Consider the following 14,150-nt stretch of genomic DNA (forward strand, 5'->3'; position numbering starts at 1 on the left):
GTTCAGTGCATTGTCAACTGAGGTTGCAATGAAAACAAAGGAGCAAAGTTTAGTTCATTTGTTCCTGATGTAAAGACATTCACATTAACATGCATGCATGAGCAGCATGTATGACATTATACAGTGACCCATGTAAAACAGTTTTACCATTTTGCAGAACCATGTTGTGCCACACTTACTAAGTTTGGAACTTCTTCCTCATCTTCGTCATTCCTTACTCTTGCTTCCACTTCGGCGTCTAACTCCTTCAGATCTTCCCATTCAGTTTTATCACCAGTGTCTTTCTCTGCAGGGCTTGAATCCTCGGGGAAAGGCATCAAGAAGTGAGGCTGTGGCACAGCGACGTTGGGCGATTGAGAATCTGGACTGTCACACCGTGAGCAGTCTGATGTGGAGCTGATGGTCAGAAATTCTTCATCGAGTGGTGTTGGGGAAGATACTTCGGGCTTGCAAAAGAACAGCGGTGAGCTAGAGTCCCTTTCCTCGGCCACACTACACAGAAGGCTGAGAATTAGAAAAACATACCATTAAATGAATACCACAGGTAATTTATAGTATCCAGGAAGAGCAACTTTTCATTGAGATTGAGGCTAATACTGTGCTTAAAACAATGAGTTACATGTCAAGCCCGAGATGTTTACTGAAACTCATTTCTTAAAAACTGGATTTATATCTTTGGATTGATATATATATATATAGTATATTTATTGAAGTGAACAGTGGTTAGAAAAAGCACTGGGGGATTAAATCCTGACTGGAGACTGCCACTGCTCACTTGGGAAGTAGCAGTCATTGACATATCAGATAGAGCGTAGGTGAGATGCAGTGCTTAGTTCCTTTATCAGAGTTCTTACAGTGTGCTTCAGCCTCAAGCCTCAGCAAGATGTTATTCCACAATGGGAACAATGACATTTTCAGTGCCTGTGAGACCAGCAATTAATATTCATTAGTATAAGGCTATCAGGTGATATTTTAGTGCTGACACACTCCACTGGAATCTCTCTGATTGTGGACCAACTTTTTATTCCAGCCTCCACTAAGTATTTGCAAAATCATACTGCGCAGCAATTGATGGGAGGTATTTGTGTATCCTTTGCTCCCTGTAGGTGGTTGCGTAAATTACAAGAACAGAGCTCCAGTTGAATAAGACAGCTCCCAGTTGAATTCCTTCAGTGCTAAAATACTGCCATAGATTTGAGTTAAAGTGTCCCATGGTGAAAATAGTCAGCCAATGTCTTCCAGCTTGTTTTTATCATTTGCTGCCAAATCCCCTTGTTTAAGTTGTGATCAAAGATAATGGGAACTGCAGATGCTGGAGAATCCAAGATAACAAAGCGTGAAGCTGGATGAACACAGCAGGCCAAGCAGCAACGTGCTCCTGAGATGCTGCTCGGCCTGCTGTGTTCATCCAGCATCACCCCTGGTTTAAGTTCCCACTCTAGTTTAACAATTCAAGATTAGAGAATACTCTAGATAGAATCAATGCAACTTCTTAAGGAAAGCTGTTCACAAAGGAAAAGATATTTAAAATGCCCCAGCCTTAACAGTTTGACAATCTAGTACTGACTGAAGTAGAAATATCACAAAATGTGCAGTGCAGACTGAAATGGAATGGAACGGTTGGTCTGTAAACAATAACTAACCATTGTTATCAATGACGCAAGAGATCAACCTGAAAGATCAGCTGTTGTGAAATGTATAGGTACAAGGTTTCATGACAGAGTGCTGTCACTGAAAAATTGGCAAGATGAATCTATAACTTTGCCTTCCAGACTCTAAATTCACAGGATAAGTTCACTTAGTTCCTATTATGCTCAGTAATATTTATTTTTACAAACCATAATTGAGGTGAATTTGCTCTGTTTTATACCAGTAAAAGGTATCACATTTTCTGAAATTCCAATATGTTCCTTTAACATAGACATGTTTTGATTAAACAGATTTCCAATGTAGAAAAGTTACACAGAAAGAATTTCTGTCCCCAGCAAACTACCACTGGGTGCCAAAAAGAGTTGAAGGTAATATTAATCGCCCCACAGTTTTAAAGGATTAAATGGTGTAAATGAGAGTATTTTGTGTCTATTCCACTGCTGATGCATATCAAATAAATTTAATTTAATCTATATTAAGAGCTTCTAAAGTTAGTCAAACTGAGCACATTGAGGCTAACATCCTGACTAACTGACTGCAGCATGACTTAATTTCTCAAGTACACCAATAAGTGACTGAGCATGCTCAGTATTGCAACTACGAATGAACCTGAACAGAGAGGCAGATCTGACCTGCTGAAGGATAGGATTATAAAATGATACAAACATCCAAAAAACTATGCCTATTTAACTTCCTATCCACTGCACACCCACACTACACTTCAAGTGCACACATCCTGTCTATTTTCAAAGTACAAAGAAACAGAGAAACTGTCCAGTGTCACAAAATGCCAGAACTACGATATGCGCAGTCTATTAAATACGTCTGTATGGATCACCCGGTGTTTACTTAATGTCATCTCTTGTATGAAATATAGGCTTGGGTTTAGTAGCCTTAAAGGTGCATGCACTTTATCAGAAAGCTAAGTCATCATGAGTTCTGAGGAAGGGGCATTAACTCTGATTTCTCTGCACAGATGATGCCAGGCCTGCTTTTCCAGCAATTTCTGTTCTTGTTATATGATCATGCCAGTACTTTAAGATTGCACATGCCCTTGACTTACTTGTGAGCAGTGGCACAGGGGGCCTAAAATTTGGCTAAGATTATAATTTTAAAGCATTAAGGATAAAATAAACTGAGAAACAAAATAATAATGCATCGAAAGATGGCACTGGTTTCCTTCTGGAGGGATCACATTGTTCACTTTCATGTTAAAATTATTTTCACATATGAAAGAAAGAAACTAAATTTGTTAAAACAAAAAAGAACAGTGGATACTGGAAATCAGAATGAAAAAGAGAAATTGTTGGAAAAACTCAGCAGGTCTGGTAGTATCAGTGGGCCTGAAACATTAACACTGTTTTCTCGCAAACTACACTTATAACTGGTCACATCTCATCTTTTATCTTCACCTTCACACATGAGGATGCAGTGTATTTATCACCATTTATTTGAGAAAGTCATATTTGTACCGAATGACAAGAGGAGCTTTTAATGTTTTATATAGATTCATCAATCCTCCAACACTGACAACAGACAGAGTATGAGATACCTTAATGAATCCTGCTTTATTAGAGGGAAGTGTGGCGGTCATTGGGTATTGTAGTGATTGGAATGAGGTCAGCCTCAGAAAATATGCATTCCCTGATTAGGGTTGTTAATTTGGTCCAATCAGGGAGCCCTGGCTGATAGATATAAACAGGAGAGTCAGATATTCTAGTCAGTCTGAGACCAGGGACCGGGGACATTCATAATGGAAGGTGAAATCTAATTGACACGGTTCAGTTGAAACAGAAGATAATAAGATAGTTCCTTGGGCTGATTCATATCTCTGTATGGCTTAGGCAATAATTTGCTTAGATAGTGAATTGACAGTCTTCTGGAAAATGGTAATCCACTTTCTTCTTGAAAAGAATAGGAAACTACTTTGATCTGAAAAAGATAATGTAAACAGGAAAACAGATCCAAAAAGGAGCAATCATTGCCATACTCTTTCAAGTTTAATTGAAAGTGCAGGCCAAAACAATGCAACTTTGTGGCAAATCTCCAAAAAAGATTGCCCTTGAGAAAGGAGTAGTGTGTGAATGTTGGACCCCGCAGTCATTGTGGTGTAGGTACACTGAATGTGATAGATTCATGGAGATATATAGCACAGAAACAGACCCTTTGGTTGAACACGTCCATGCCAACCAGATATTCTGGATAAATTCAGTCCTATCTGCCAGCATTTGGCCCATATCCCTCTAAACCCTTTCTATTCACGTACCCATCCACATGTCTTTTAAATGTTGTAAGTGCACCAGCCTCCACCACTTCCTCTGGCATCTCATTCCATTCACGCACCACCCTTTGTGTGAAAAAGCTGACCCTTGGGTCCCTTTTAAATCTTTCCCCTGTCATCTTAAATCTACGACCTCTAGTTTTGGACTCCCCTCCCTTGGGGAAAAGGCCTTGTCTATTCACACTATCTATGCCCCTTATGATTTCATAAATCTCAATAAGATCACCCCTCAGCCTCTCCCTGTAGCATAAAACCCTCCAAACCTGTCAAAATCCTTGTAAATCTTTTCTGAACCCTTGCAAGTTTCGCAGCATTGTTCTGTGTAGGTGTTTTACCATTTTGACCCAACAACAATTAAACTGTTCTGCAAAAATTGCAGACCTATTCCAGTTAAAGGAAAGCACTTCAATAACTTAACAAAAAGACACACAAACCTTACACTGATCGAGCAAGGACAAGACCCACCTGCGAGACAGCAGCACTGCTGCCTGACAGCATCAGGGACCCAGACTCAATTCCACCCTTGGGCAATTGTCTGTGTGGAGCTTGCAAAGTCTCCCTGTGTCTGTGCAGGTTTCCTCCGGGTGCTCCAGTTTCTTCCCACAGTCTAAAGAGGTGCAGGTTAGATGGATTGGCCATGCTAAATTGCCCTATAATGTTCAGAGATGTGTTAACTGGGTGGATAAGCCATGAGAAATGTGGGGTTAGAGGGATGGGGTGGGTCTGGGTGGGATATTCTTTAGAGAATCAATGTGGACCCGTTGAGCCAAGTATCCTGGTTCCACACAGTAGGGATTCTATGATATCTTCTTTATTTTAGAGCTTTCCAATTAGTTCTATTCCCTTCAAGTCCAATTCCCAATTCCCCTTTGAAAGGTGTCATTGAATTTCTTCTGCCCCTCAGGCAGTGTATTCCGGATAGGAGCAATTTTGTGCAGACAGTGCATCCCCATGTCACCTTTGCTTCTCTGAGAGATCATCCCCAAGTACTTCACACACTATGGATTACTCTTAAGTGCAGGCATTGATTTCCATTGGCCAACACAGAAGCTAATTTGAATACAGCAGTATTGGCAAATGGCAATTTGAATAATGACCTGTCTGACTGCTTTGAAAGGTGATTTTTAATGAAGGAGTATTGACTGGGGCTCTAGCAGAGTGTGCCAGAAACTGGGCCAGATTATAAATAGTACAATTACAAGGGAAAACATCCCATAAAGTGATAAAAAAAATTACTTGACTGAAATGCAGTCTTTAGTGATAATATGAAGGGCTAATTGGTTTGGAGGTGGCTCGTTGGTTTAGGGGTATGGCTCTCGCTTTGGGTCTTGCACATTTGTTGATGTGCGAGATGTCAAGGGTTCAAATCCCCAGTGAGCACTCATTTCTGTTGTGCTGAATGGCCTGTTTCCAAGCTGCAGGGATTCTACACTAATTAAAAAACTATGGCCTCATGTTAGAAACCTTTGAGGATTGTAAAATTGTAAAAGATTGTAAAAAAGTGGCAGATGAGTGGCTCAGAGATGAGCATTGTTGCCTCAATTCTAGCCTCGGTCTGTGTGGAATTTGCATGTTCTCTGCATGGCTGTGTGGATTTCATCCAGCTGCTCCAGTTCCCTCCCACCGTCCAAAGATATACAGTACAGGTGGATTTGCCATGATAAATTGCCCATTGTATCTAGGGATGTGTAGGTTAGGTAGATTAGCCATGGGAAATGCAGGGTTATCGGGTAGGCAGAGTGAGTCTGGGTGGGATGCTCTTCGGAGGATCAGTGTGGACCTGTTGGGCTGAATGGCCTGCAGGGATTCTATTCTATTCGTGAATGCCACGACCAGAGTCTTGGTAGAGGAGAAATGTAAGAGAACAATTTTCATTAGGCTGCATTATCGTGTTATGTCCAAAATGAAAGATCTCTTCTATAGTCAACACAAAATTGTATTTCAGTCCAACGATAACAAATTTATTGTGATTTGTACAGTTCTGTTTCAAATCAGGTTGAAAGAAATGATTGTTTATGAAGAATGAAGAATTGTCAGTGAAATAAAATGAGCCACATTATCATAGGGTCATAGTCATCGAGTTATGCAGCACAGAAACAGACCCTTCAGTCCAACCAGTCCATGCACAGCATAATCTCAAACTAAACTAGTCTCACCTGCTTGTTCCTGACCCATATCCCTACAAACCTTCCTATTCATGTACTTATCGAAACGTCTTTAAAACATTGTAACTGTGCCCACATCCACCACTTCCTCACGAAGTTCATTAGGCACACAAATCTGGTAAAAAAATTGCCCCTCATTTATTTTTTAAATCTCTTTCCTCTCACCTTAAAAATGTGCTTCCTAGTCTTGAAATCCTCCATTCGAGGGAAAAGACAGCTACCAGTAACTCTATCTATAACTCTCATTGTTTTATAAACTTCTATCAGGTCACTTTTCAACCTCCTATGTTCCAGTGAAAAAAGTCCCAGCCTATCCACCTTTTCCTTATAACTCAAATCTTCCATACCCGGCAGCATCCAGGTAAATCTCTCCTGGACCGTCTCCAGATTAATAATATCCCTTCTATAATTGAGCAACCAGGATTGGACGTCATCATAAAAGTCTTTATAACATTCATTACAATATGGAGCTCTCCAGCAGAAAGTTTTATGATTAGAGATTTCAGGGACAGATACAGTACAGGAGACATTAACAAAGGAGAAGGTTGAGACAAAAAGGGTGAAAAATTAAAGAAAAATAAAAGTCAAGAGTAACAAGCAAATAAAAGCTAACATGAAGTAATTCAGAATTTAAAGCCTGTCTGGGGAATATGGTAATACTTTGGCCAAGATATGTGCTAATAAAAGGTATCTTCACTCTTGTAGACACCAAAGAGGTTTATTTATCCCCAAATCATCAAAAACATTCTTTGTATTTTCTAGAAAACTCTTAATCAATGATCAAACAACAATAATTGCAAACGGAACAATACTAACTTCTCAACATTGAATTTCAAGCTGTAAGTACAAGTAGCAGCCTGCTTTTACTGTTGTAGATGCTTCATTCAGTTTGTCATCCGTGGGTCACTGACCCAAACTAATGATACTGTGGGATGAAAATGAGTTTACCCATTCTTCAAAAAACCTTAAGACCATAAGAGCCGAAATAGGCTATTTGCCCTTCGAGTCTGCACTGCTGTTCAATAAGATCACCGCTAATCTCACAATCCTCAACTCCACTTTCCTGCCCAGCCTCATGACTCTTGATACAAGACATGTCCCCCTCATGTCATGAATATATTTACCAACCCAACATCAGAGGCTGTGGTAAAGTATTCCACACATTCATTATCTTCTGAGAGAAGAAATTCCTCCACAGTCCAAACTAGGTGACTCAATAATTTGAGATGATGCCCTCTTGTCCCAGACTCTCCCAAGAGGAAGTCAATGTCTCAGCACTAACCCTGTCAAGTCCCCTAAGATTCTTCTTTGTTTCAACAATGTTGCCTCTCATTGTTCCAAACGCAAATGAGTATAGGCACAAACTACTCAACCTCTCCTCATAAAACAGTCTGGGGAGGGCCAAAAACTTTTCACAATATTCCAGGTTGCTCTTACTTGTGCTTTGCATAGTTTCAGGCTATGCTAGCCTTTTGTGCTTAATGCACAAGGGCCCCCAAATCCCACTATGTTGCAACTTTTACAGTCTTTCTCCATTTAAATAACATCCAGCTCTTCCAGACAAAATGCATAAACTCACATTTTCCCACATTTTTTGCCTGACCAATTAACGTCTGAATGGTTTCTACTTCCATGGTTGTATGCTGCGAATCTTGGTTTTCGCTAAGTCCGAGGGAAGCTGTTTACACCTGTCTTAGGGATTATTCTCTCTGGTTGGGCCTTCATAGATATTGGATCTCCGTCCCAATGAAGCAGGACTACACCATGAGGCAAACTGACAGCCATTTCTTTTATTTTAGTTTTATTTCGTGACTTTGGTTAAAAATTGCCTTTTTAAGAATTCCAACATTTGTGTTGAGCAATGGATTAAACATTTTATGTGAGATTGGTTTTGTAACAAACAAAATGCTCAACTCTAACTGCAGGTGCTCGCTGCTTTTCCTGTTGCCATGGTAATGGTCCTTAGATTCCTGCTCAGACCTACTTTGGCATCTCGCTTGCCCTGTAAGGTTTTGGAGTAGATCTGTAGCGCGGATTGTGGGTGTTGAGGTTGGTTGGCTCGCCGAGCTGGTTTGTTGTTCCACAGATGTTTCGTTACTGTTTTTGGTAACATCCTCAGTGCAGACTCTGATGGAGCATCGGTGTGTTTTCCTGCCTGGTTTTTAAACTCTGGGTTCTGTTGCCTCACTTCTGGGTTTCCTCCTTAGTGGAATGTATATGGGGTCGAGTTCAATGTGTTATTAATAGCATGCTTCGTGGAGTGCAATGCGTCCAGGAATTCTCGTGCTTGCCTCTGCCTAGCCTGTCCCAGGATCTTGGTGTTATCCCAGTCAAAGTCATGGTTCTCCTTGTCCATGTGGATTGAGATGAGTGAGTATTGGTCATGTCTTTTTGTAGCCAGTTGGTGTTCATGTACTGTTATTGTTAGCTTCCTTCCTGTTTGTCCGATATAATGTTTCTCGCGTGCAAACACTATTTAAAAGGGCAACAACACACTGCAGCAACATAGAACTACGCCAAGAGGAGGAGGAATACCTCTTCCAAGTGGATATCCAAAGAACTGGGTCAGGAGATGTCAACTGGAACAGCATCAGAAAGATTCTGCATGCCCTGACACACTCATCACCCTGCCCTACATCAGAAACATGTCAGAACTCACCGCAAGACTTCTACGATCGCTGGGAATCAGAGTGACACACAAGCCCACATCAACCTTACAACAATTGCTCACCTGAACTAAAGACCCACTCCCCACCACAGACAGGATCAATTTCATCTACAAGATCCCCTGCAGAGACTGTGAGAAACACTACATTGGACAAACAGGAAGGAAGCTAACAACAAGAGTACATGAACACCAAGTGGCTACAAAAAGACATGACCAATACTCACTCATCTCAATCCACATGGACAAGGAGAACCACCACTTTGACTGGGACAACACCAAGATCCTGGGACAGGCTAGGCAGAGGCAAGCACGAGAATTCCTGGAAGCATGGCACTCCACGAAGCATGCTATTAATAAACACATTGAAATCAACCCTGAATACATTCTACTACGGATGAAACCTGTAAGTGAGGCAATCCATCGCAACGGACCCCAGAGTTTAAAAACCAGGCAGGAAAACCAACCGTTTCATCAGAGGCTGCACTGAGGATGTTACCAAGCTCGGTAACGAAACATCTGCGGAACAACAAACCAGCTCAGTGAGCCAACCAACCTCAACTAGCTTACACTTGCTCACTGAGCCTGAGTCCAGGCCTGGGTGTAGGTGTATGCCCCACTCTAACTACCAGAGCTTGTAATGCAATGAAACTCCAAGTAACAGGTTAAGCCTATATTTTGAAAAAGGGCAGAAGGATCTGGGGAAGAAAGAAGACAAATGAATTGAAAACCCATGTTAAATAATCTTTTTACAAAAGACTTGCATCTCTGGAGCATTTTGTAAGGCCGACAAACTTCTCCTTAGAGCTGCAGAAATGATACAGCACTGGGAGCCATTTGGCCCAACTTGTCCATGCCAAACCAAAGGCACCCAGGTACCCTTTCTAATCCCATCTTCATGCACATAGCCTATAGGCAAGCAGCTTACAGCACATTAGGTGCAGATCCAGTACTTATTAAAAGAGTTTAAGGTGCCAGTCTCCACATTTAATACAGAGAATGAATTCCACGCACCTGCCAGCATCTGTGTAATAAAGTTTTTCTTCACGTCCCTTCTAATACTTCTGCCACTGAGCATGAAATGATGGCTCTTGGTTTTTAAGAGATAGACATTAAAGGTTTACAACAGATTAAAAAAAACAGAAAGCAAATGCTCCATCTGTCTAACCTGGGAAAGCAAAATCAGCATCTGTGGTTTGTAACGTGCAACCATATAAATAGGTCTCATAACGATTCTCGATTGGAATTGTTCTCCAGGGTTCTAATGCATTTAGTGCATGTAGGAACTGCTAACACTGCAGCTGTCAATCAAAACACTTCCACATCTGAAGTGCAAGACATATGTCAAAAGAAGTGCCAATTCCAACTTTTGCTCAGCAAATTGATCAACGGAATGTCTATTTAGCTCAAAGAAGAAAGGAATTTTACATCAGTGGACAAGCCTGCCAAATGACTGGGTTAGTTTTACTGTTGCTGTGCTCATTTTCAACACCATTCTAAATGAGCTGCACATTTCCATAGTGAAGTTTAGATCAATCCCTGATATTTGTGGATAATAAATTTCACATCTGTGAGTGTTAGTAAAGAATATTAAAGTTTTATTTCATATAATGCTTGAATTAATTTAACTTTAATAAATAAGCATCTTAAATGCTGCTGGTTGTATGAACAGAAATTATTCAATAATGATTCAAAACATCCAGCTGAACCAGAAATAAACCTTGAACATTATGCTCATGGAAACTATACTGAAAAGCATGTTTCTTTGCTGATTCTGTAAAATAGCAAAATCGTAAGTGTTCTCAGGTTACGAGATTGTATTTATCATCCCATCCTTCTGCATCCATTAATCTCTTCCCCTCACCACTGACAGCCTCAAGCTCTGGGATTTCCTCCCTCTCCTTCTTTAACATACTTCATAAAGCCTGCCACTTTGACCAATGAAGAATTCCACTGTCCTAGTATCTCCTTCTTCGGTTCACCGTAATTTTTTTTCATCTACAATAAAGAGAATATATAAATGTACGTCATTCTGTTTGTTCCAGCCTTGACATGCTTAGAGAAGACGATGCTGCTGCCATAACTGGAACATTAATGCATACCAAAGCTGCCTTACAATGAGCATTTATAACTGTATAGCTGTCTTTGTTTCTGGTACACTTAGAAGGTTGAACTGGATCAGGTATATAAATGTTGCAGCCACAACAGCAAGTTAGAGACTCAGAATCCTGCACTGTGTAACTCATCTCCATTCTTCCGAAAAGCTTGCCCACAATGTACAAGGCCCAAGTCAGGAGTGTGATGATATATCCCCATTTGCCTGGATGGGTGCAGCTCCAAAAAGACTCAAGAAGCTCACCACCATCCAGGAAAAAACAGCCTGCTTGATTGGCACCACATTCACAGCCTTCAACATTCACTACCTCAACCACCCACGCACAGTGGCTGTAGTATGTACCATCCACAAGATACACTGTAGTAACTCATGAAAGCTTCCTCCAAATCCATGACCTCTGTCTCCTAGGAGGCCACTGGCAATGGGGATACACAGGATGACCACCACCTGCAAGGCGCCTTCCAAGCCATACATCATCCTGAGTTGGAATTACATTATTGTTACTTCATTGTTGCAGGGTCATAATCGTGGAACTCCCTTCCTAATATTACTGGGTGCACTTAACCTTCCTGTGGACTGCACCATTTCAAGATGTGCCCTTCCCCAGAGCAATCAAGGATAGGCAATAAATGTTGACCCGGCCAGCTTGAACCCTCACCCTTTGAATGCATGCTAAAGAAAGGTTTCAACCTGCACATGTTGGCAATGCCATATCTTCCAGCTGGTACAGGTAGTTTCAGGAGAAGGGAGTGGCATGTGCACTTTACATTATGAATGGATCAACTTGGCAGTGAAACCCACACTTCGTTGAGTCAATAACACCTAATCAACTGTTAAGATTTTTAGTGCTGCTTAATTGAATTTGCAAATGTAATTTATCAGGATTTGCAGTTAGTGTCTGCTATTCAGATCTGATTGTTACCAGGAATATTGTGTTTATTTGTGAATGAATTTCACACTGTTTGCTGGCTACTTTTCAACGACAGCAAAGCCACAAGAGCAGAGATTGATCATCCTTACCTCTCTGTGCTTGGCACTGTGACATCTAAGTCACAGGTTGAGTAACAGTTCTGCCTCAGGTCTTCAGCTAGAGCACTGATTAATTCCATGTTTGGCGTGTCAAGTGGTATATCTTGGAAATGCTGCTCCATAGATTCCTGAATGATATCACTGGTTCCCTCCTGATCACTTGAATCCAATGGGTGGTCTTGTGGAGGGAAACCTCGGGGCTTCTTTTCATCTTCATCCAGTTCAGGTCCTCGAATCAGCTGTGGATCAATTGTAGTCAGCACTGACAAATCTTTCACTGGCGAAGAAACTGGAGTCTAGCAATTAAAAACACAGCAAGACAAAGAGGAGTTTGATTGACTGTCTGCATATTTTGATCAGGTGCACATAAAGAAATGCCAAGGACTTACTGGGTACGTTCCAATAGTTCTTTGTCAATCCTCATGAGAAATGTGCAAAATACATCCCTATCCTTTACTGTAAGTGACCTAATATAACATTGTAATACTGTCCAGCAGTAGATTTATGTTGAAAACTAAGGCTTAAAACTGCTATCAAGGTCTTTAATACTGCATTCTATCCAACATTAAACTGGTCATCTGGTGGTACCTGGGGAAGACTCACTCGGGGAAAATTTGGGTTTTCATTCATTTAACCTTCTCTATTTTATCATTTCCTGGGGTTTGTCGAACTGACATATTTTGCTCTCGTTGCACAACGGTAATTACCCTGCCTCTAGACCAGTAAACCAGGGTTCATGTCCTATCGGGCCCAGAGGTGTGCAATAACTACTCTGAACAGGTTGATTGAAGAAATATATCTGCAATTGGCTATTCATCTGAATCAATAGAAAGTTGCATTACATCTACCATGACATCTACCTCAAAGAGTCATGGAGTTACACAGCACAGAAACAGACCCTTTGGGTGCAACTTGTCCATGCTGACCAGATATCCTATATTAATCTAGTTCCATCTGCCAGCATTTTGCTCATATCCTTCTGAACACTTCCTATTAATGTACCCAAAGTGATGCCTTTTAAATGTTGTAGTTGTACCAGCCTCCACCAATTCCTCTGGCAGCTCATTCCACACACCCTCTGTGAAAAAGTTGTCCTTAGGTCCTTTACACATCTTTTTGCCCTCATCTTAAAGTTATGCCTTCTAGTTTTGGACTAAGTATGTCCCCCAGGGTGAGCATATGAACAGTGGTAACTGAATAAGCAAATCCCTGAAGCTGCTCTCCACCTACGTCAAGGCCTCAGGCTTATTAACACAAAGAATCATTTCAGCAGCCTTTTTGCGATTAACATATATGAAGAGACAATGCTAAATGTTGGCCTTTATTTCAAACAGAATGAAGAGCAAAATATGGAAGGTTGCAGACTTGCTTACCGAAGTTTCATCACCCTGCTCAGTAACATCGTAAGTGTGTCTCCGGTGAAGTGTTGGTGTTCTGTCCCACTTGTTATTTATATGCCTCGGTTTGCTGGGGTGGTTGGCATCACTTCCGGTTCTGTTTCTCAGTGGTTTGTACATCGGGTATATGTGTTTTGTGATGGAGTTCCGGTTGGAACATCAGGCCTCCAGGAGTTCCCTGGCATGTCTCTATTTGGCTCATACTATTATGGACGTGTTGTCCCAGTCAAATTTGTGTCCTTCTTTGTCCGTGTGTATTGAGACCAGTGAGATGGTCATGTCTCTTGGTGATTGGTTGATGTTTGTGTGTGCTATTGACAGCTTTCTTCCAGTTTGGCCTCTGTAATGTTTCTCACTGTCCCTGCGTGGTATTTTGTATATTACACCGAGTTTATTGCTAGTGGGTATGGGATCCTTTAGCTTTGTCAGTAGCTGCCACAGAGTCGAGGTTGGTTTGTGGGCTACCCTACTACCTAAGGGTCTGAGTAGTTTAGTGGCAATCTGTGATATGTCTCCAATGTACAGTACAGTGATTATTGTGTCTGGCCGCGTTGTGTCTTCTTGTTGTGGTTTGTCACTGAGGTAATGGTGGATTGTGCTTTTTAGGTATCCATTCCTTTGAAAAACTCCGCATAAGTGCTCCTGTTCTGCTTTGAGCAATTCCAGATTGCTGCAGTGTGTTGTGGCTGGTTTGAATAATGTCTCGATGCACCTCAGTCTATGGATGTTGGGGTGGTTGCCGGAGTAATTAAGTATCTGGTCCGTATGTGTGGTCTTTCTGTGTATACTTGTCTAGAGTTCCCCGTTGCTCTTACATTCTACATTATGTCTAGGAAGGTTATTGTTC

The 14,150-nt window shown here is 41.2% G+C and overlaps 1 protein-coding gene across 2 annotated transcripts in view; it reads right to left on the reverse strand.

Annotated features, from left to right (window-relative positions):
• ptpn20 (protein tyrosine phosphatase non-receptor type 20) overlaps positions 1-14,150 on the reverse strand; it is a 389,207-nt gene that overhangs the window by 119,223 nt on the left and 255,834 nt on the right. For both annotated transcript variants that reach the window (XM_048563379.2, XM_059640399.1), the window contains 2 exons: positions 11,898-12,202; positions 180-504 (listed from right to left, as the gene is read on the reverse strand). In XM_048563379.2, coding sequence (XP_048419336.2) covers positions 180-504; positions 11,898-12,202 — 630 coding nt within the window. The remainder of the gene's footprint in view (positions 1-179; positions 505-11,897; positions 12,203-14,150) is intronic.

Source organism: Stegostoma tigrinum, chromosome 37 (assembly GCF_030684315.1).
Source record: "Stegostoma tigrinum isolate sSteTig4 chromosome 37, sSteTig4.hap1, whole genome shotgun sequence".
Classification (NCBI taxonomy): domain Eukaryota; kingdom Metazoa; phylum Chordata; class Chondrichthyes; order Orectolobiformes; family Stegostomatidae; genus Stegostoma; species Stegostoma tigrinum.